Consider the following 21,717-nt stretch of genomic DNA (forward strand, 5'->3'; position numbering starts at 1 on the left):
CTATTAGACGACGGGGACGATCGATCGATTCGATCGGTAGATTTTTATGTTGATAATTACGGTTCGTAATGGATTAAGTTGATTATTCAAAGAAAGGAAGGAAGGAAGCGTCAATTATCTTTCACCTGTCGTTTTTTGTTCTTCCTATAACATCCTGGCCTTCACCAATTTCATGAGGGAGACCTTAACATGCATTGCATCCAAAATACGTGTAGAAACCTATGAATTAATATGCTCCATTCAACTTTGTTCAGCTTGTCATCGTTGCTTTTGAAGTTTGCTGGAAACTACCATTATTGGAACCCATCAACGACAGCTACTTGTCACAGCTTGCGTGTTTGAACCTTCATTCAAATTACCGAATTTCTACTAGGTACTAGAGCATAGGGCACTTTCCCTTTTTATTTATCATCAAACGGGGAAAAGTGGATTTTCCTACATGGCCATAAAAAATACCTTCAATAGCGTTTATGCTTCTTGAATTAAACCCACCGAAAAAACGCCGAATGCGACCGTGAAATGGTGGATTATAACTTTGATTACACTATCGAACAGTAGTGGTGCTATTCCATTCCAAGGGAAGGTGTGGCAAATTAGAGCAAACGAAAGGTGAAAACATGCTGTGTGGCACTAGGTAAAATACTATAAATAAAATCGATATCGCAATTAATGGAGGCCCACGTGGGAAATCGTTGTGGCATGAGCGCCACGATTTGTGCCTTTATTTTGAATTTCAAATTCATAGGCTGTTTCTTAGGTTTTCAATGATTGAACATGAATGGTTTGCTTAGGGAGCCAAGGCTTTGCATATTAAACATTTGGTAGTAATTGAAATCTCAACATTTCTCCCAAATCTTAAATTTTTATTCACTTAAAAGTTGTTTTCCTTTCTAAACGTTTATTTTTGTCAGAAAAAAACTGTCTAAAAAAAGTACTGGGCTACCATATCTGCGCATTCCTTCAACTTCGTTATATTTATATACTATCGATCCATATGCCGCAAACAGGAGCGGCTACTAGTTTCACCCGATTAGGGTTGGTCCTGGTCCTGTCGTTGTCCACCATTAAACGTGGAATAATGACTTTTGCGACATATTTTCTGTATAATCAACATGGACAGTCTTGCCATTCGGTTCCAATGATTCGGAATTCGTCCGACGATGCCACTCAAATAACACATAGGTTTATTCTTTTAATTTAAATTGGATTGTAGATTTGTGATGAGGGATACAAACAAGCTATGTTGCTTGATATTCAATAACGGAGAGTGGGGTAACGTGGGCCACTCTAAATATTTCAGCTGTGTGTTGAGATAAAAATCTCAATCCAACTGTCATCGTCGCCGCTTTGCGTAAGCATGTTTTTCTATATGTTGATGACTTATGTACATATCATATCATTCTTTTATTTAACTACTCTAAAAAATGTACTTTCATAATTAAAGAAGCACAGCAATTGCATTCCGGGAGACCTAAAGTACATAGCAAAAATACGCTCGTACGCTTATGATCTTAGTTTTGTCATGTTCTTTCACGTGGAAAAGGAATTTTTGATAAAACATCAATAAGTCACACAAACGCAACCAATTTGCAAATCATTGCTTGTGGGGAATCTCGGGCCACATTTCGTGGGGTATTTTGGGCCACCTATATTTTGATGTTTTTATAAACATTCCGAATTTAAAATACGTTTTTCCACTGAATCAAAGCAATCGAAAAATTCCTTTTAATTCAACCATTGCTTTGATTCAGTTTAATCATTCAACCAAGTAGGCTCACAACACAACAGAGGGACGTTTTTCCAATCTGCAAAGTTTTCTTATGCCATAAAAAGGGTTGTGAAAAATATTTTGTTCATTTTTTTCCAATGCGATAGAGACGAACATAAATCCTATATAAGGAATTTTTCCGAAACGTTCGCGAGGCAGGAATTAGGTACTATTCGATCATACACAATTCTCTTTTTTATTTCCTCATCTAAAATTGCTTTAAAATAACTTATTGAGTTATGAAATTTCAGTTTTGGGTCAACTCATAAACTTTGCACGTTATCTAGTCAATTTGGATTTGGTGGCTCACGTTTCCCCAGTTTTTCAAAATCCAAAAAAAAAATCCTTTTTTGAAACAGTCAGAATTCGGGGAATAAATGTACTTAAAAAAACATAAAAAAGCCTTATTATACCTCAAAAATGTAGAAAACCTTTCCATTTGTTTTTTTTATTTTCATCTTTTATAATAAGAAGTTATGAAGCGAAGAAAAAAAGTGGCCCATGATACCCAACTCTCCCCTACAAATGAGAACACAAGCCAGTTTTAATAACTTTGAGGTTCTAGAAAAAGGTTCTAAATAGTACACTGGTTAAGATGTCGGTTAGGCAAGCCGATATAAAAATGATGTTGTGAGTTCGATTCTCACTTCCCTACGGCACTGTGTGTTTTTTTTATGTTCTTGTTTCTGGGATGAATTATTCAATAGGATGAAAATCCCATAAAACGTTTTTCATGTTTCGCTTGAATGTAGTAATCATGAAAGATTTAGCTTGGGAGCTCGAGTCCTTATGTTAGTAGTGCTTTTTCAAACATATCATCTTTGGCACAGTGCACTTTTCAGCGCATTTTCGGCACAGAGATTTGCTTAACCCTCATCCGCATTAGATTTCATTACCCTAATCAGCACTTGTGGTGTCAATTTAACACCACAAGCTCAAATCGTTATAACTTTTGGCGTGTTAGACCGTTTTAAACAAAACTTACATCAAAAGAAACCTTGTAATGTCAGTAAAATATGTTTAGAACATTATATATAGCTAAAGTTACAAGTTTTCTCGTTATTCAGCATGAAAGAAAAAAAATCCGAAAAAACATGCCTCACGAAAACTGCTGTACTTCATATTTTACACGTCCAAAAAAATATTTGTCTTATGCATATGAAAGCTGAAGTTAATGTCTACATCATGAAGACAAGAAATATTTTTTTAATTTTTTTTTAATGAAATGGTCACAAAAAGTTCAAAAATGTGGTCTAAAAACCCTACTTTTCATTCGATTGCTAGTAAATACTGTTTGAGCGATGGTAGAGTTTTGAAAAAAATATGACTACAAAATGTATTAAAATTCCAACATTTTGCTGTCTTTAGATTTTTGATGCAACAAAAATTGAGTTTACTGGAATTTTTCAAAGTTCACTACTTTGCGCGATTTTTTTACAAATTGAAATTTCATCTGTTTTTGTGGTCCACCGTCAGGTTGTACCCGAATTATCAGTGCTTTTACTTTGTTTGGACCAACCAAGAGTATATTCATTGGAAAGCACATTTAATCTCCATTCTAGTGAGGTGCTACAATTCACGCTGTGAGATTTCACAAAAATATGAAAATTATAAACATAAAATCATTCCTGAATTTCTAGAACTACAAGCACCTCGTCCAGCAAAACGTGTTTGTTTGCTCTCCGAGTAGGTACGGTGGGTGGTGATTCGGGCAGAGAGCGAAGCCGACAGACGAAATAATGATGCGTGTCGTGACTAGCAAACGTGAACTACTGTCAATAGAAAATTTCCAACTAAGAAACGTACGACACGCATCATTATTTCGTCTGTCGGCTTCGCTCTCTGCCCGAATCACCACCCACCGTACCTACTCGGAGAGCAAACAAACACGTTTTGCTGGACGAGGTGCTTGTAGTTCTAGAAATTCAGGAATGATTTTATGTTTATAATTTTCATATTTTTGTGAAATCTCACAGCGTGAATTGTAGCACCTCACTAGAATGGAGATTAAATGTGCTTTCCAATGAATATACTCTTGGTTGGTCCAAACAAAGTAAAATCACTGATAATCCGGGTACAACCTGACGGTGGACCACAAAAACAGATGAAATTTCAATTTGTAAAAAAATCGCGCAAAGTAGTGAACTTTGAAAAATTCCAGTCAACTCAATTTTTGTTGCATCAAAAATCTAAAGACAGCAAAATGTTGGAATTTTAATACATTTTGTAGTCATATTTTTTTCAAAACTCTACCATCGCTCAAACAGTATTTACTAGCAATCGAATGAAAAGTAGGTTTTTTAGACCACATTTTTGAACTTTTTGTGACCATTTCATTAAAAAAAATTTAAAAAAATATTTCTTGTCTTCATGATGTAGGCATTAACTTCAGCTTTCATATGCATAAGGCAAATATTTTTTTGGACGTGTAACATATGAACTACAGCAGTTTTCGTGAGGCATGTTTTTTCAGATTTTTTTTCTTTCATGCTGAATAACGAGAAAACTTGTAACTTTAGCTGTATATAATGTTCTAAACATATTTTACTGACATTACAAGGTTTCTATTGATATAAGTTTTATATGAAGTTCATAATAATTCAAACGACTTAAATAGATTTTACTTTTGTGGTGTCAAAATGACACCAAAAGTCGGAAAAGGGAGTTTTTTTGTCCAGGCTTCCAGGGTTCGTCCATAAAAAAAGTAAAGATGCAATATTGAAGAACTTTTGAATTCATTTAGGGTCCCCGAAGAAATTTTTGTATTTTGAAGCTTCTGAAAAAAGTTACAAGCCTTCAAACTTGCAATGGTGTCAAAATGACACCCTAATGCGGATGAGGGTTAATAGGCATTGGATTTTTGCAACCTCTTCTATGGGTGTAGAAGATTTTTCAATTTCATTGGATTCCAACGTTAAAACAGTTCTAGAAGAAATAGGCATGAATAGATTACAAGTAAAGTTTTCCGTAATATTCAATAAACTGTTCGTTGCGATTAAATTTAACATCCGCAAAAAAATCTTATCCAGAAAACACCATTATTAGGCATTCTATATCTCAGAAACCACTGGAGCAATTTCTACCAATTCAGTAGTTATGAGTAATCTACATTGTTTTGTTAAACTTCCTTATCAAATTCGGTATATTTGAGTTATGCTTCTTTAAGTAGCACGCTAGCGACAAGCGAAAAAATGAAATATCTTGTACCTGGTCCGCAATGTGTTAGGATAGATAGAATTTTATAGAATTGATAGAAAAAAAGGATTTTTGTCACCGAGGAAAAACACCTGGCTCAATACCAACACATTCTCTCGTTTTAATAACATTTTTGCTCATTTCTTACAAAAGAAAAATGAGATGTTCTAATTCGAGAATGTTATAGATTGTGCACAAGTCTGTTTTGTGACTTTGTAATTATTTCACGATCGTGTTCGTTGTCCAATCTGGAATTTTTTCGAATTTAAAAAAATCTAAGATTTTTTTTTTCAAATTTGGTATGAGGTATGCTAGATTGGATTTCATGTTTGGAGCTTATTGGAAGTAAACTCTTACTCCAACTTTGGTAAAGATGGCAAAGTAATTGCAACAAAGAAAAATAATTATAGCGTCGCAAACAGAAAAGTCTATTTCTCATTAAAATGTATAATCAGAAACATTCCCAAGTAACCAAAAGTCCAATAGATACTTAATCTTGTGCATTAAAAGTTCACATTTGGCTGAATAAAAGGTCCTCGAGAGAATAAGTTCTGGAATTGGACTTCTGAACGAAAATAAAAAGTCTAAAAAAGTAGCATAGAACATTTTTGTGCGTGTATCTCTAATCTCATAAAAGAGATGAACCAGCTGAAAGCTGAAAATCTCTATAATAAAGACATTAAAAAAAAAATATTTTGTGCGTTCCAAGTACCTTAAAAAATCCAGAATGCAATTTGGATCGTGCTTCGTTACGAACTTCTTACGAATTTTTTGGTTCCATGAAGAACTTCTTACGAACTTTTCGGTTCCATGCAGAACTTGTTACCAACGTTTTGGTTCCATGAGGAACTTCTAAAGAACTTTAATGCAAACTTTTAAATTATTTACAAAAAATAAAAGAAAGGTTTGTTTTACTGTCTCCGCCGGCGATTGGAATAAAAATGATGTAAGGAAAAGAACATTGGAATGGAAAAGTCCAGGTACATAAGTAAATGATACTAAGGGAATTCTTTACTAAATCGAAATAGGTTTCCGCACCAGCTTTCCACAAATTCAATAGTTTTGGAACATTAATAATCCATAGTTCAGTTTTTGAGCCAAACAAACAAAAAAATATCAAATTTTTATTCGAATCTTGTATTCAAATTGTTTTATGATCGTATATATTCATACCGAATGATATTTTCTCATTTACATTGCTATGTTACTCCATTTCTTTCATTTTATTCATGGCGGAGCAGCTGTAATAGAAGTAGCGGAGCAGCCTAAAGAAAGGTCTCCACTGGTTGGTACCGGGAGATGCTTCTTGCACAAGAAGTACTCAAATGAGAAAAACTGAAAACTATGCGCCTTTTTTTCAGGCCCATTTTGTGTTTTTTTATTTTACCCAACAAGAATCTAAAATTAAAAAATTATCGTTAGTGGCACAGAACAAATAAAACTCATTTTAAAAAACCATACTCGTTCACGAGCTCAATTTGGCTTTCCATTTGCTGTTGCAGAAATTTTCAAATTGAAAGAGATCTCGCAGCACTTTATTATTGGATTGTTGAAAAAAAAAACTTGTAATCCATCCGTCTGGGGTTCTCCTTTTTTTAACTAGAACTTGAAAGAAAAAAGGAAGGCACACATTTCACGCTAAATCAAGCATTTAAAAACTTACCTACCTTTGAGAATAAATGATGCATAATTTGATGGATGCAAATTTTACATTTTAAATCCTAAGCCTACTCGGAAAATGTGATAAACCTAAGTTAACTTTAAATATAAGTTTTAGATAAAATGAAAATTGTTCAAGTAAGTATAAAATTTATTAAGAGTAAGGGGAAAAGTATAGTAAAAATTAAATGAATAGAATTTCAATGGAAGAGTGGTAAAGTAAATACTTACGATTCTTTTTGAAAAAATCCTTTTTATTCAAAGTCCCATGCAATGACTGAATAGCCTTCTACTCAGCTTCGATTATGCAGCTTTAAAGTATCGATAAGAACTTCAATTTTAAGCTGCGTAGCTGAGCCCTATAACATGGCTGAGTAAGCTTCTAAGAGACCGTTCTATGGAACTTTTGGTTACTTGGGATTGTTATTAGAGCGAGTTGATGATTTTAAGGTATAAAAATGTTCAAAATTAAATTGTATTCAAACATAATTTTTTTTTTTATGATGGTCCCATATGCCCATTTGGGTCCTTCCTCCACCCCATACGCTTCTTTAGAAGTGGGAGGGACATTTCATCCTTAGGATATTCAAATTTTACATTTATTTTCTTATTCTGTACGACTTTTTCGTCTCACTCCCGCGTATGTCCATCACCGTACAATTTCATTTCTGATTTTTTGCCAGATCTCCACCACTTTCGTATGATCCTTTTTAGGATTAGTCTGTTTATCAAATAGTCTGTTTTATGTGCTGTATTGTCAGTTTCTTAAAGGTGCTTATAATCACACTGTCTTTGATGCTCGCCGGTAAGTTGTTGAACATTTTCAATCCGTTGTAGAAAAAAGAGCGTTTGCTAATCTCTTTTTAGTACTGGGCAGTCTGAAGTCTTGGGCTCTTCTTGTATTGTATCTGTATATGTCGATTGCGTACTGTGGGCCTTATTCCATCAAATAAGATGGTAACATTCAATTTTTCTTTTTGTATATAAACATTAAGCCGTTGTATGCAATCCTCTGTTTTACTGACAACCATTGCAGAATATCCAGCATTAAAACACTAGGAGTGTATCGATTACGTGTAACGTATTACTACTCGCATTATTTTATTTTGTAATCTTTGCAGTCGATTTGTTTGTGTATCAGAAGCATTGAGCAGTATTGTAGCACAATAGTCGAAGTGTGGCATTATAACAGATTTAACATAAATTAATTTTTGCCCAGAAAGTCATGAATCGGCTAATTCAGCAGAGTATACCATATTACACGGCGATTTTCTTAATTGTATAATCGATATGGGCTATAAAAATAAGCTTTTCATCGACTTGTATTCCCAAATATTTGACTTGGGGCACTCTGTTGATGGTACATCCATCAATGAGCAAATCTGGAAAAACTCCAATTTTTCGATTATCAATAACCATCCAGTTGGATTGTTTATATTTATACACAATTTTCTACATTAGGTTTATGTTATCGACCGTTTTTGATGTTTATTCTTAAATTTTTGACTATTTTTCGGTCTTGGATTTCAATCAAACAACTTTTACTTGTGAAATGCCCGACGTTTCGACCATTTTTGGTGGTCTTCCTCAAGAGTACTGGAATTTTATTAGTTTCAAAAATTACAATGAGCATTGTTAAGAGTCTGGTTTAAAGAGTGTAAACTCACTTGTCTAATGGTTGTTCTTGTCAGATTTCGTTTTTTTTTCAACGTTCAGTTGTCCAGTCTTCGCTGCTCTTCTGTGAATACATATTTGTTATATTTAAATTCTATTTCTATCTACTTTCTCACTGTATTCACAAATAAAAGTTGTTTGATTGAAATCCAAGACCGAAAAATAGCCAAAAATTTAAGAATAAACATCAAAAATAATTTTCTACGTTTCAGAAACTCTGAGATATTTTCCAAATCGGCATTTGCCTCTTGAATGACGAGCTCTAAGTCCTTACCACTCCAGTAGGAGACGGAATCATCAGCAAACAGTTTAAGACGACCATATCGTAGGCAGTTTTTTATATTATTAATGTACAATATGAATAACAAGGGACTCAGAACAGTGGGACACCTAGATTATTTTCTCGAAATCGCGAATAGGATGAACCATATTTTGTTCTTTGCATTCGGTTATTTAAGTAGTCCTTCAACCAGTTAAGAGCCGTTCCGGTGATACCTATTCTTTCCAATAGTTCTACCAGGTTTAGCCGATCAGTTGTTTCGAAAGCTCTCTTGAAGTCCAGAAATACTGCAACTGTGTAACTACCGTTTTCCATATTGATCTTCCAGTTTCGAAGTATCAAATTTACTGCAGACTCCGTTGAGTGCTGCTTTCTAAATCCAGATTGTTCGTCGATCAGTATTCCTTCTGACTCAACAAAAAGTAGAAATTGCTTTTTAACTGCCAGTTCAAGCACCTTTTCTTGTATTTCCAACATGTTTATCGAACGATATAACCTAGCATCTCTCGCATTTTTTTTTCTTTCTGTATAGGAATAACAGTCGAACACTTCCACGTATTAGGTATTTTCCCTAATTGTAGACTGGTATTTATAATATGTCTCAACTAATTTGCTATAGCCGGTAGAGAATCTTTAAAAACATTCAAGGAAACATTGTCGATACGAGCAGTGGGTTTCATATTTTTCACGATTTCATAAAACTCTCCAATATTAATTGTTTCAAATGAACATATCTATCTTTTGTAAACATTTATTCGAAGTTATCACGATTTTACAATAAGACCGGAAAAAATTTCAAATCCTTCTTTTGTCTACCGGAGTTGGAACATTACGAGAAGGGGACAATAAACAATAATGCGAAAAACAAATAAACATGGAATAAATTGCATGAAAGCTTGTATGCAACAAAATTAAATACTATATCATTGCATAAAACCTATAAAACAAGTAATATTTTTTATCGAAAAATTCAATAAAATCAAGAATACAAAAGGTGAAATAACTCCCATTTGCCACAATTTGTTTTTTGGTCTTATAATATTTCAGATTTTTTTTTCCGAAACTTACATAAAATACTTAAAACTTTATTTATTCCCCCTTTCGGGGTTTTTTGAAATTTTGAAAGGGGGGGGGGGGGTGACAAAAGAAGAAATTGATATTTTGTCTAGCCTAATTTATCTCAAATAAAATTAATATTTGGATTTTAGCAACTGCCTATGTGCACTGTTCATTTGAGATATTCGGATGAAACAGGCACACAAAAAAAGTCAGATACTCAGATGTTAGGACAGAACGTCACCAACAACTAGTCATCATTAATAATCTTGTTGTTCGCTACCCCACTCAAAATGAAGAATGAAATCACTGCCTGTTCAACAAAACTAACGCAGGAAGGAAGTGATTTCCCCTCTTCGCGAAGCAGTGAAGCTGGAAGTATCGCGAAGGGCACGTGGCCCCATGGAGAGTATACCTACTAAGATATTTTTAGCAGTTACGCTTAATTTGACCCATTGCATTGGTTGGTGGCGGTTTGAATTTTCGACTGATGGAATTTGTTATTTTTTATGTAAACAGTTGTTTGATTCTTGGTTTGTTCGAAGCATTTGAATGGCACTGTTTCCTTAAATCGTCATCGGTGGATTGCCTTACATAGTTGTAATTCGAATAGTAAATCCCCCTGTTACGTATCAAAGAATGGTTTTTTTCCCATGCCCTCCCAAAGCTTGGAAACACAACAAACGACGAAACAAGTGGCCTTCAAGGGGTGGCGATCATAGTATTTTTTTTTTTCTTTACTGACATTTTATGCGTAAATTGCTCTGCTGAGCCCACTACCGAATGACTTGTAATACATTAGTAAGGGGCCTGGCATTTTCCGGTTCAAGGATAGCGGTTGACACGTTTTTCGTTAGTTCCTACTAAAATGAGTCCCGGAGATGAGAATGAAGCTTCCTTCAACTATGGATGTTTATATTGTATTTTGTTGATTCAAGAAATAGCTTCCTCAACAAAATCTTATGGTAGTATCGCTTTTCAAACACTTAACTCTTATTTTCCTTTCACCATCATTTTCTGATTGATGTTTTTTCGCACATTGGGCAATCCACAAAAATATCACAAGAAAAGAAAGGGGAAAAGAGCTTTTTGTTCCACTATGATAAGTTACTCGGAGAGGAAACAGACCGTGTGTCTAGTCTTTATGACGCCACCCAAATGAATTTTTCCTCCTCTATGGGCTGGAATGTGATGAAAGATTCCGAAGCTGCCAAGATAGTTGTAGGAGGATACGTAATTCATCACACGACATGTGCGGAGAATTCCACAACAATGAATGATAATTAGGTGACATTGTACAGGTGCAAAATTACAAAAGATTAAGATAAGTGCAACAGAGAATGCTTGGAATCTGGTTTTATCGAGCATATGATCGGAAAAAAGAATAATCCTGGACAATCTGTTCAGGAAATACTTCTTAACACATCAATTTGTTGAGTATACATGTCGAAAAAAGGAAGCTCTAGAACCTATTAACACTTGCATTCAAATGGCAATTAATAGGTGTTCAATTAGTCGTATTGGTTTGTTTTCGTAGATAAGCTCACTTTCAAGTTCTAGTATTTCATTTATTGTGGGGAGATTCATCAATAGATAAAGCATGAGCACGTGTAGCCTTGATTAGATAATGGGGTAGAAAAAAATAAAAAAATATATATACATATCAGATTCAAAATCGTTTAGCTATAAATCACTTTGAACACCTCGAGACAGATTCCTTTATCGAATGAGTTGTTTTTGCGAATAAATTATGTCCTGAGAAAAAAATTGCAACTGTGGACAAATAACGAAGGTTTTTTTTTACAAACAAGACCATCTCAATCAACAGTTTAAACATGCAGAGGTTTTGTTAATTTTTTATAGTTGAATGCCTGAATGACTCAGTTGTAGTATAGTTCTTGTTAATCTATAGGTAACGTCTTCATCGGGAGTGCGCTTTTTACTTGCACCCAACTGCAATTCTTGGAATAACTGCAAAGTTGAAATAACTCCAAACTCCTTTCAAAAACTCGTATATGAAACTCTATGAAGAGTTTAAGCTAAAAAAAACATAAAAGTATGACACCAAACAGCCCGAACCAAAAAAAAGCCTAGCACTATTTTTTTTTATTTATTCGCCGGTGTCATTCAACTCCAATTTCTCAACAAACAATGTTTCCGAGATTGTTTTCATTTCAAATTAGGGTGAAGCTTTCGGTGTTATGGTTAGCATTCGAGCTGCTTCCAACAAGTTTGCTTCCTATTTTCAAAGAACGAATGCCATTTGTTAGTTCGCGCCCATTTCGAATTGTTGATTTTAAGTACTTTGTGAATCACCTCTATAGTGACATCGAGTCATATAACAATCACTAAATTCTGATTCATCTCAATCCTTCCATAAAGTTACATCTCATCAGTCAGTGTAAGAACAACCTGAATGAGAACTAAAATCCCAGACCTGTCATCATCATCGGCATCGCGGGGCAACACAGCCATACGTAATCATGTGATGATCTTGAAATACGATGTTGATTCTGCTACAGGCTTGCTGATGAATGATTTTTATCTCACCATCAACCGCGTCAACCTTGCGTGTTTGCAGCTACTACTCATGGAAAAAGGTACAGTATAACTGGCCGCTAAATTATGTGTGCCACACAAATACTTCCAGGAGTGTTAGAGCCAAGATTTCGTTTGGGTGGTATTTTTTCAAAGTATATAGATATCTAGCGTATACAAGAGAGCCCTATCCAAGTTTAGTATTGTTCGGTTACTCAACGAATTATTGTGGGATTGGTTTATCTCATGCATATTGTAAGAGATACTTCAGTCTGAAACCCTCGAACTAACTAATCAACCTAAGCTCAACTCAAGTGCTTCAAGTCCGCCTCACGTTTGCTTACCGCATGGGAGGGGTCTGTGTTGTAAAACAATTAACTACGTTATCAACGAGTTACTCAAAACAAAACCGAGAAATATGTATGCACAAATTTCGGGAACCATGTCCAACTTACCTGGAATGGATAGTACTGCGAGCTCATGGTTGTGCTGTGGGTTTAACCTGGAATGAAAAAGATAAATACCGGTGTGAGAGGTGATGAAATATTTAGATTCTAACAGAAAGTACACCCTGAACTTCCAAAAAATTCGATAGACTTCTCAGTCGATCCGGCTCGAAGGACCAAAATGTTTTTATCTAGGTAGCCGTTCCCTGAATTGTCGGAAAACAATGCAAATTATTGATTATTTCTAAAATCCTTTCTATTAGAATTGAATTCAACAAAATAATTGAAGGGTTCAACGATAGTGTCACAAAAAGGCACCGTCCACTTCCGGATTTCCCTTTTCGACAATCAGTTTCCCAGAAGCACGGTTCGTGATGGGATCATACAAAATAGTACAAATCACCGTTAAATTTAGCGCTACTGCTACTGCACATTGTCACCCTCAACATCTCCCGCTGCTGCCCTACTAACAATCTCTCGAATGTGTAAACTTTCAACTTGAACGGTCGACTTTCGTTGGCGTTGATGGTTTCGGTTCGTTCATGCTGTGTTTTCATATCTGTCTGTGGTTCGATTTCAGTTTCAGTTGCTTCGGCTTTTATTGCAGTTTGCTTCCATCCAAAAGACTGTTTGCTTTCTTTTTTTTTGGTTTTGGTTTGTGCTGTTTGCTTTTTGTGTATATTTTTTATTTTATTTCAAACTGCCACGAGTGGTGATACTTAAATTTGCTGCTCGTGGAAGATTGCGAATAGCCAACAATTCAGAAGCGTGATAATTTTTCAACGAATTGAATGACCCTTTTGGAAGATAGCAATTCAACTATCAGAACATCGTTTTAGTAGTGATATGTCGATTTATTGCTGGAATGTTCGGTCATCACTTTGCTGGACTATCTAGATCTTTGCCGAGTTGTAACCAACGCCCAGAAAGTGTGAAACGATCGTCGTAACACATCGAATAGCTGACAACATGTCGACACAACACCTACGATCGAAGGTGGCGATGATCACATTGTGACACTTCAGAGAGCTCTATTAGCACATTCCCCGACAAACTAATAAAATATGTTCAATGCTCCAACTTTATTTGTCAAAAAAAATCCTGTAACATGTTCCACTTTCCGCAGGAAATATTCACAATTTTCACCAACCTTTTTGCGCGTGTAGGAGATAAAACTTGTTAGCTGATGATGAGTCACACCGGACCGGACACTTTTCAGAGATCTCTCAAGAGCGGTTGAAAGTTAACTACTACCTACTATGTATCTCTGTGCTTTCCCAAACGGACGGACGGCGAATAAAACAGGCGATCCGAACGATACCAACGTACAATTGAGACTGACGCGGTTTGTAAACGGTTACCGGCAACTAATACTTTGGGTTCAAACTCTTGGTCTCGCGGCGAGTAGCAATACTGACGCGGTGCAAATATTTTTTTACACAACCTACTGCGACGATGTGATGGTACGGCAGAGAGTAGAGTCATCCAGCGGCTTGCTTCGTCGTTTCGGACCGCGCGGTCACCTTCCCTTCTTCCGGAATTCGTGACGACAGCAATTGCACCAGTGTATGAGTTCACTGTGGGTTGTAGTTAAATTTATGAAAACTAGGATATTATTCTTTCATAATTGTTTCACAACTCTTTGAGTATTTCATGTGATCTTGTTCACTTCATACAACATTTTTATCTAAGTAGTATCATGTCTCCATCAATATGCTTTTCAAGAAACAATTGGAGTTTTGTAATTGGCTCGAACTCATAGATATTATCTCAGGAGGCAACTGCTTTGCCAACTAAGCTATATCACAATCGACTGAGTTGATTTGGGGTCATTTTTTAATTTATCAAACCCTGGGATCTTAAAAGCTTCGTTTTGGTACAAAACTTATTCATGATTTTTGGCAGAATTTTTAAGCAACCTTTACATTAATAAATTTGAACTTTAAGGTTTTTATGACAAATTTGAATATTTTGTACTGAAAAATCAACATAATTTGTTTTTTTTTTCAGTGGAACCGAGCCGTGGTTTTTGTGCCAATCTATAAATTTTCTAAAGGAACAACTTTGTCGAAGATCTTAACTTTGTACTTTATTATGCACAAAAAATATTAGCTGTTTAACAGGGGAATTTCTTGGCATTGAAAAACAATAAATTTAATTGACCTCACAGCCGGTGCAACGCGAACTATTGCATTAAAAGTTGTCATGCAGTACCTCGCTAGGCACCCAATTGAGCGTATTGTGTATTGTTTTTCAAAGCCAAAAATCATGCTCCCATTCAACACCAAATAATTTTTTTGTCTTATAAGATACGAAGTTACAGTCTTGGACAAAGCTGTTCAGCGGAAAATTTCCTTTAAAGAATTTATAAATTGGCACAAAAACCATAAGCCAATATATTTAATTTTCCCATACAAAGCTAAAAGCACAGACTAATACAGACATTACTCTCCATAGAAAATTCTTTCCAATTTTTCGCGAAAATTTCACTTAAAGGTATCGACATGGCCCCTGGTATCGACATTGCCCCTAACCATTAAAAAAAACTCAAAAATTGTCAAAGTAGCCATGAAATGTTATGATCGGCCAAAAATAAAAACAAACAGAAACTCGAGAGTGAAAATAATGGAAACAAATCGTGGACGTCGCCGAGCATTCTAAATTCTGACGGTGAACTCATTCCGTGACAACGGGACATTTTCCGGAAGAGCTCAGCAAAAAAAAAAAATACCCAAAGGTTATCTAAAATTGTAAATATCCTACATATGACTGCTTAAAAAAATTGCAGGGAAATTCCTTAACATACGAATTAATAAAGTCGTACATCGTTGACAAGCTCCTTGCTCCGGTTCTTTTGGAGATTTTAGGAAACTTTACGCTTGTGATGGACACAAAGAACTCCTGTAAAAGTGAATAATAATTTTTCCATGAACTATTTGATTAGATATCTGCATTTACAGGAATTTTGTGGCCAAGGTTACCATGACATCGAGCATATTGTTTGGTCGTGTGAGGTCCATCTTGTCGCCAGCACAAATTTAATAGACTCCCTTCGGGCCCGAGGAAAACCACCCAACGTTCCAGTGAGGGATGTGCTAGCTGTGCTAGACTTGGACTTCATGTTCGAAATTTATCTTTTTCTAAAAGCTATTGATCTTCGTCTATAAGCCTTTTTATTTTCATATTTGCCTTTCTATCTTCTTTTTTCTTCTAAAAAAAGTGCTAAACTAAGCAAACGATTGTAAAAACAAAAAAAACGAGTTTAGCTTCTTGAAACCTAATCGTATGAGCCGTTTCAAATAAATAAGTTAAAAAAAAATACTGGATTTTTCGTGTATTTTGAAATAAATTTTTTGGTTTAATTGTGAAAAACAGGTTGCAATTCAAAAACTTTGATTTTTTTTTTGTACATTATAACTTTTCCAGTTTCAAGTCGTTTTACTAAAAAAAAGTCGTAGAGGGCAGCACTGTCTTGCAATTAAAAACAAATTAATAGTATTTTCGTTTATTAGCAGTGGTAACCTAGTTATCCACGAGTTTTGCCCTAACTGCTGTTTTTGTGTTCGTTTATTAATGGATCGCTGGAAAAAGCTAATTTTCCGAGTGGAGTCGCCACTAGCGCTCAGAGCTGTCAAACCTCATGATCAAAGTAGCAGAGAAAACACAGAAAAATCAACAAAATATGGCACTGTGTTGTACTATGAGAAATCACGCGACCAAAAATCGGAAAAAAAAATCAATTAATTTTTTTAGGAAGAAGACACTTTGTTTAAAAAAGCTTGTATTTCAGAACTCTTCAATTTATAAGATATTGAAAAATAAGGAAAAGTCGCAAAGATATATATGTTTGATAAAAAAGTAACAAGGCAAATTTATTATCACTGCTTAAAAAACTATACTTTTGTTGTAAAAGTTAATCTCTATAAAAATACAGTGTTGAGATGCTTCAGAATCACTAAAAAGAATATAGGGGAGATGGGGGCATAATGGCCACCTTAAGGAAAACGGTTATTTAACCATAGAAAATAGCTATAATATGGAGGTTACATTATTGTTTCGTGTTCAGACACTTGAAAAGCCTATTCCCCAACGGGCTGAAACGTGAAAAACTAGATGAAAACGTTAAAAAATGCCTTTTAAAAATTTTTGCCAAAAGCTGAACACCAGCCACTGTGGAGGCATAATGAGAACCCCCCCTGAGGCAGTATGAGCACCATTAATCAGGGCAAGATGTGCGTTTTCTGCCGGGGAATCTAGCAGCAAATTCAATTCGATGAAGTCAGGTGAGTCGTAGATTCATCAAAAAAAGCAATAACAAAATAATCTAGGTCTGTTTGTAGAATACAAACAATTCACGCACGCTCATACATTATGTGCTTTGTTCGGAGGATGATGCTACTAGCCGTATAATGTAACAATAAAAAAATCGATCATGAATTGTAAATGGAAAAAAAATCACCTCGAACAGAAATCTAACGCTAGTCTTTTGATTACCTCTCCGACACCTTACCAATAGGCTAAATCGTCGGATGAAAACTAGTCAAGGTGTGGCGCTATAAATCAATTTTAATTCGCTGCTAGATTCTACGGCAGAAAATGCTCATTATGCCTCGATAATATGGTGCTCTATATGCCCCTAGTCAACAAATTTAAGTAAAAACATGTTTTAAAATTGATAAATGTGAAAAATCAAAAATTTTTATGATGGTAAAAATTGAGAAACAATGTGTACATCATGTTGCAGTGCATACATTATAGATCAAGGTTATTTTAAGATCATAAGAGCTTATTTCGTGGTGCTAAAAATTTATAATATTTTCGTAACTTGAGAACCAAGCTAGTTTTTTTTTAAATATCCCTGTAAAGATGATAAGGAGATTCCTTTTTTTGTGAAAAATTAATGCTATAGGAAGTACGAAACAAATCCTCATGAAAATTTATTTTAGAAAATACGTACTTTCGTAGAAAAGAGTAGTGCTCATTATGCCCTGGGTGCTCGTTATGCCCTCATCTCCCCTAAAGTATGAGAAAATGAAGGAAATCAGATAAAAATAAATAATTAAAGTTTTCGGACGAGATCATTTAGGTCCGGCTGATTTTTTTCATGTTTTACGTGGATATTTAACAAGTTCTGAAAAGTTCAATTCCGATCTCAAGATTTGAAGCTTTTTTAGAATTTCACCAGTGCCAATTTTTTTTAACCTATCCTCTATGAAAAGTAATTATGAAACGATCAGTTTTCCAGATTTCCAGGTCACCCGTCTTTGACTTTGAAACTAGGTATCCTAACGGGCTACCTATTGTCGTAACCGATCGACTTATTCGGGCCATTCGAATTAACTTCCTACCAGATTTCGCCTCGATGTATTCTTGATACGCACCAAACAACCGTTTCTTCGTACATCCTTTTTCAAACTGATTTTTCCGTCAATCCCTCTTTCTTTTTTTTCACTCTCGTTCGCCATCTCTTCTCTCACTCTTTCATGGAAGTATGCAGAAACAGTCATCTGCACTGATACAAATCTTAGATGTTTTTCACAACTAAGGCTATATTCACAACTATTTAATTATTAAAGATCAGATTCATTTCAATACAACTCATTTCATAGATATTAATTATCATATACATTTTATATCTGACACAATTATACCTATATTCACTACACCTATGTTGTCCTAACTTTTCAAACGTGTTTTTTTTTACAAATTAGAGCTGGCTAGAAGTGTTTAAAATATAAAAGGGCAGCCACTGAAATGATAGGGGATAAGTTCCGCTCAAATACTTGTATAATTTTTCCAATTGTTAAAAAAAAAAATAATTAAATTTTATTATTTAATTTCCAAAATGTGATTGTGAAAAATAACCTTTTGATCTTACGATCGTAACAAAAAAAAATGACAGTCAAATTGTTGAAAACATTTCAATACATGTTTGTATTTCGAAATTATCGAAATTTTTCGGTGTGTTTTAATATTAATCAAACAAAAGCTACTCCTCGAATAGCTCGAAACGTATAGACAACTAGTAAATTTTGTTTGATTATTATTAAAACTCACCGGACATCGTCGATCATTTCCAAATACAAACAAAAGCGTTGAAAAAACCCAAACTCCAATTAATATAAGTTTGTCCGCTTGTATGACAATCTCTCATAGTGCGTTACCATAGTTGGCATAGTTACCACAGGAATTGTTTTATTTTCATAATAAACAAGAATGAGCGCCAAGGATAGGCATGAAGTAAACATGAAAAGTTAGGCTGGCAGATTTATGAAGTTTTAATTCGTATTGAAATGAATTTTTTTTTCAACAACTCGCTAAATTTGAAATACTCAGAGCCCGGCTACCTTTTACTCAGACGTCGCCACATGTATGAAGCAGCCGACGGCTGATCTTAATGAACTCAAATATCAGTGGAAAAACTATTCAGACGTTAGAAAATTCGGCACTCAGAGAACTCGAGTGCTACTGAGTAAATGTTGATCAGTTTGTGCGAGGCGGTCGGACTTGGTTGTTTTCTTGCGGCAAATACTAGAAAATTTACATGGTAAATATTCATTTAAAAGGTAATTTCTGGCTATTAATCCGATATTATTTTTATTACAGGGTTCTGAAGTGATGATGGTCCAAATACAATTGCCATAACTAAATCTATTACGGCATAATGGGTCCCGGCCCAGGAGACGAAACCCGACGGGCGAAAAAAATTTCATTAAGTTAGTGGATTTTTTTAAAATAAATGTGTATGCACAACATTTGGACTTTTGTTTTTTATCAAATCAACAAATCCATCATTTGTCTGAAAAATAATACAGGTTTTAACTATTCTAGCATGGAAAAAGCGGCCAAAAACCGCTTCAGAATTATTCGCGCATTCTGAGTAACCATGACTCAGTTGTCGCGAAAAGGGCTGTTAGTCAGTTCTGAGTAAAAGCCGTTTAGTCAGAACTGAGTAGGTGCGGTTTTGGCGACAACTTAGTAGCCGTCACTTTGAACTGAGTAGCTGAAAGTTAGCGAGAAAGTAAAAATAATTACCTGTTCGAGCGATTCTATGTGCGTGCTTTTCTTAATGAATCGAATGCGAGTGGTGCGAAAAACAATGGAATTTTATGTTATGCTTTCCAGTATTTTTCAGCACGTTTTCGAGCCACTTTTTTTTTTAGAAAACTGGTGAAAACCGTGCATTCAATTTAAAATTTTCAAACACAAAAACCGAGTATCATCCGGACAAATCTGAGCAAAATTTATCCATTATTTGAACACAACCAGGTAAAGATAGGAGAAACTTGTACCTTTATTTTTCGTCGAAGCACATCAAATGTGTTCAATGCCTCAACAAAAATCGTATTAATTTTGATGAAAATAATTATGAAATATTCGTTTTCGGATCAGAAATTAAAACAAATAGAGTTGAGAAGTTTTTAAATTATTAAAAATAATATTTTTCATTCCATTGAAGTAATTCAAAAGTTTTTTATTTAACAGTTGAAGAATGAAAATATAATGGCCAGTCAATTGATCAATTTACTAGCATTCAATTTACAGTTGAATTTATCTAAAATCTAAATGATTTCATGTCACCCTAACCTGATTCGTTTCAGTACCACCATCTGATAAAAATAAAATGGTTTTTAATAAATACGACAGATGGCAGGTGTGTATCTCTCTAGCAGAAAACAACGCAGGAGGTGCTTAAAGAGATCCATTCAGAAGTCCACTAGTAGTGCCCTAGGTTTGAACCTCAAGCAGGGTCTTGCTACTGTTCAAACAAGAGGTCTTCTTGTTAGGATCTTGTAAGGCTGGGCCTAAAGATCATCTTCCAAGATCGGACGGCGATTTTGATCCGGTGTATTAAAATCTATCGCCAATTTAGTGTTACTACGCCAAGAAATTCTCTCAGGGTGCATCTTGATCATCTTCACCATGTTAGGTGTCGCCACTGTAGCTTGACGATCCCCACCATACTATACTTGGCTACTTTTGATCTCCAGGCACGGTGTACAATATAATAAGGTGATATCTTCCCGATAATGTCGTCATTACTATCCATCTAGTGATCTACCCGCGCAAAACTTTTTGCCTGAAACGCTATAGGCAGATAGTAATGACGTCACTAGTTTGCATTAAAACGAGTTGTTTACTCGTGTTAGTAGCCTACCTTATATACTTATACCGTGATCTCCAGGTATCTTTCAAGTGCGAGCCAAAATTTAAAAAAATTACATACACTCATTGGACAACTCACGAAATATGTCTATCTACCGTTTCACAGTCTGGAACTAGGCAATCGAAGCACTACGTTAAGGTTCGAGGACTATTTTTACAAAAAAAAAAAACACTTGATTACAAAATTAACAAAAATATTTTCTGACATCTTAGACATAATGTTAACAAGGTGACAAGGTGTCATCTAACTCAGTTTTGTATACTTCGAAATTTTGGACACCCATGTCAAAAAACCCCGACGTGGTCAGGTTAAAAATCGCGAAATCGTCGAAAATGGCCAAATCAACCGTGTGCAACGTTCTCAATCGTTTTTCTGAGTTGCATACTATCGATCGGCCGGTTCAAACTAAGCGTCAGAGTGAAACTAAGGATCGGAAACTGCATTTGAAGGTGTTGAGAACGATCAAGGCAAACCCAGGGCAGTCGGACTATGACATCGCCAAGAAATGGCGACCAGTGCACCGTCAGAAAGATTCGTCTGCGCGAAAGAACACGATCTTATGGGGCCAGTAAGCAACCAAACCGGACATTGAAGCAGAATGTACTAGCCAAAGGGCGTGCCCGAAAGTTATACGACAAGGTTCTAACGAAGAACGACGGATGAACCCTTATGGATGACGAAACGTACGTGAAGATGAATTTTGGGCAGCTTCTAGGCCAACAATTAAAAAAACAAAATCACTGGTCGGGGTTCAAATTCGTTTTTGCAGATAAGTTTGCAAAAAGGTCTGGAAATGTATTTGCAGCTACGAACGAAAAACCTCGGTTTTTGTGACAAACAAGACCATGGACTTCAAGATGAAGGTACAAGGAGGAGTGCCTGAGAAAACGTATTCTTCCTAACATTAGATCTCACAAAGGACCAGTAAAGTTTG

At 35.3% G+C, this 21,717-nt stretch overlaps 2 protein-coding genes across 6 annotated transcripts in view; both read right to left on the reverse strand.

Annotated features, from left to right (window-relative positions):
- LOC129757744 (annexin B9-like) overlaps positions 1-13,971 on the reverse strand; it is a 39,336-nt gene extending 25,365 nt beyond the window's left edge. For all 5 annotated transcript variants that reach the window (XM_055755034.1, XM_055755036.1, XM_055755033.1 and 2 more), the window contains exons 1-2: positions 13,767-13,971; positions 12,626-12,672 (exon numbers count right to left, since the gene is read on the reverse strand). In XM_055755034.1, the coding sequence (XP_055611009.1) occupies positions 12,626-12,652 (27 nt within the window). In that variant the 5' untranslated portion in view covers positions 12,653-12,672; positions 13,767-13,971. The remainder of the gene's footprint in view (positions 1-12,625; positions 12,673-13,766) is intronic.
- LOC129757743 (serine/threonine-protein kinase/endoribonuclease IRE1-like) overlaps positions 1-21,717 on the reverse strand; it is a 178,887-nt gene that overhangs the window by 132,333 nt on the left and 24,837 nt on the right. The gene's annotated exons all lie outside the window — the stretch shown is intronic.

The sequence above is a fragment of the Uranotaenia lowii genome, chromosome 3 (genome assembly GCF_029784155.1).
Source record: "Uranotaenia lowii strain MFRU-FL chromosome 3, ASM2978415v1, whole genome shotgun sequence".
NCBI classification, from domain to species: Eukaryota; Metazoa; Arthropoda; class Insecta; order Diptera; family Culicidae; genus Uranotaenia; species Uranotaenia lowii.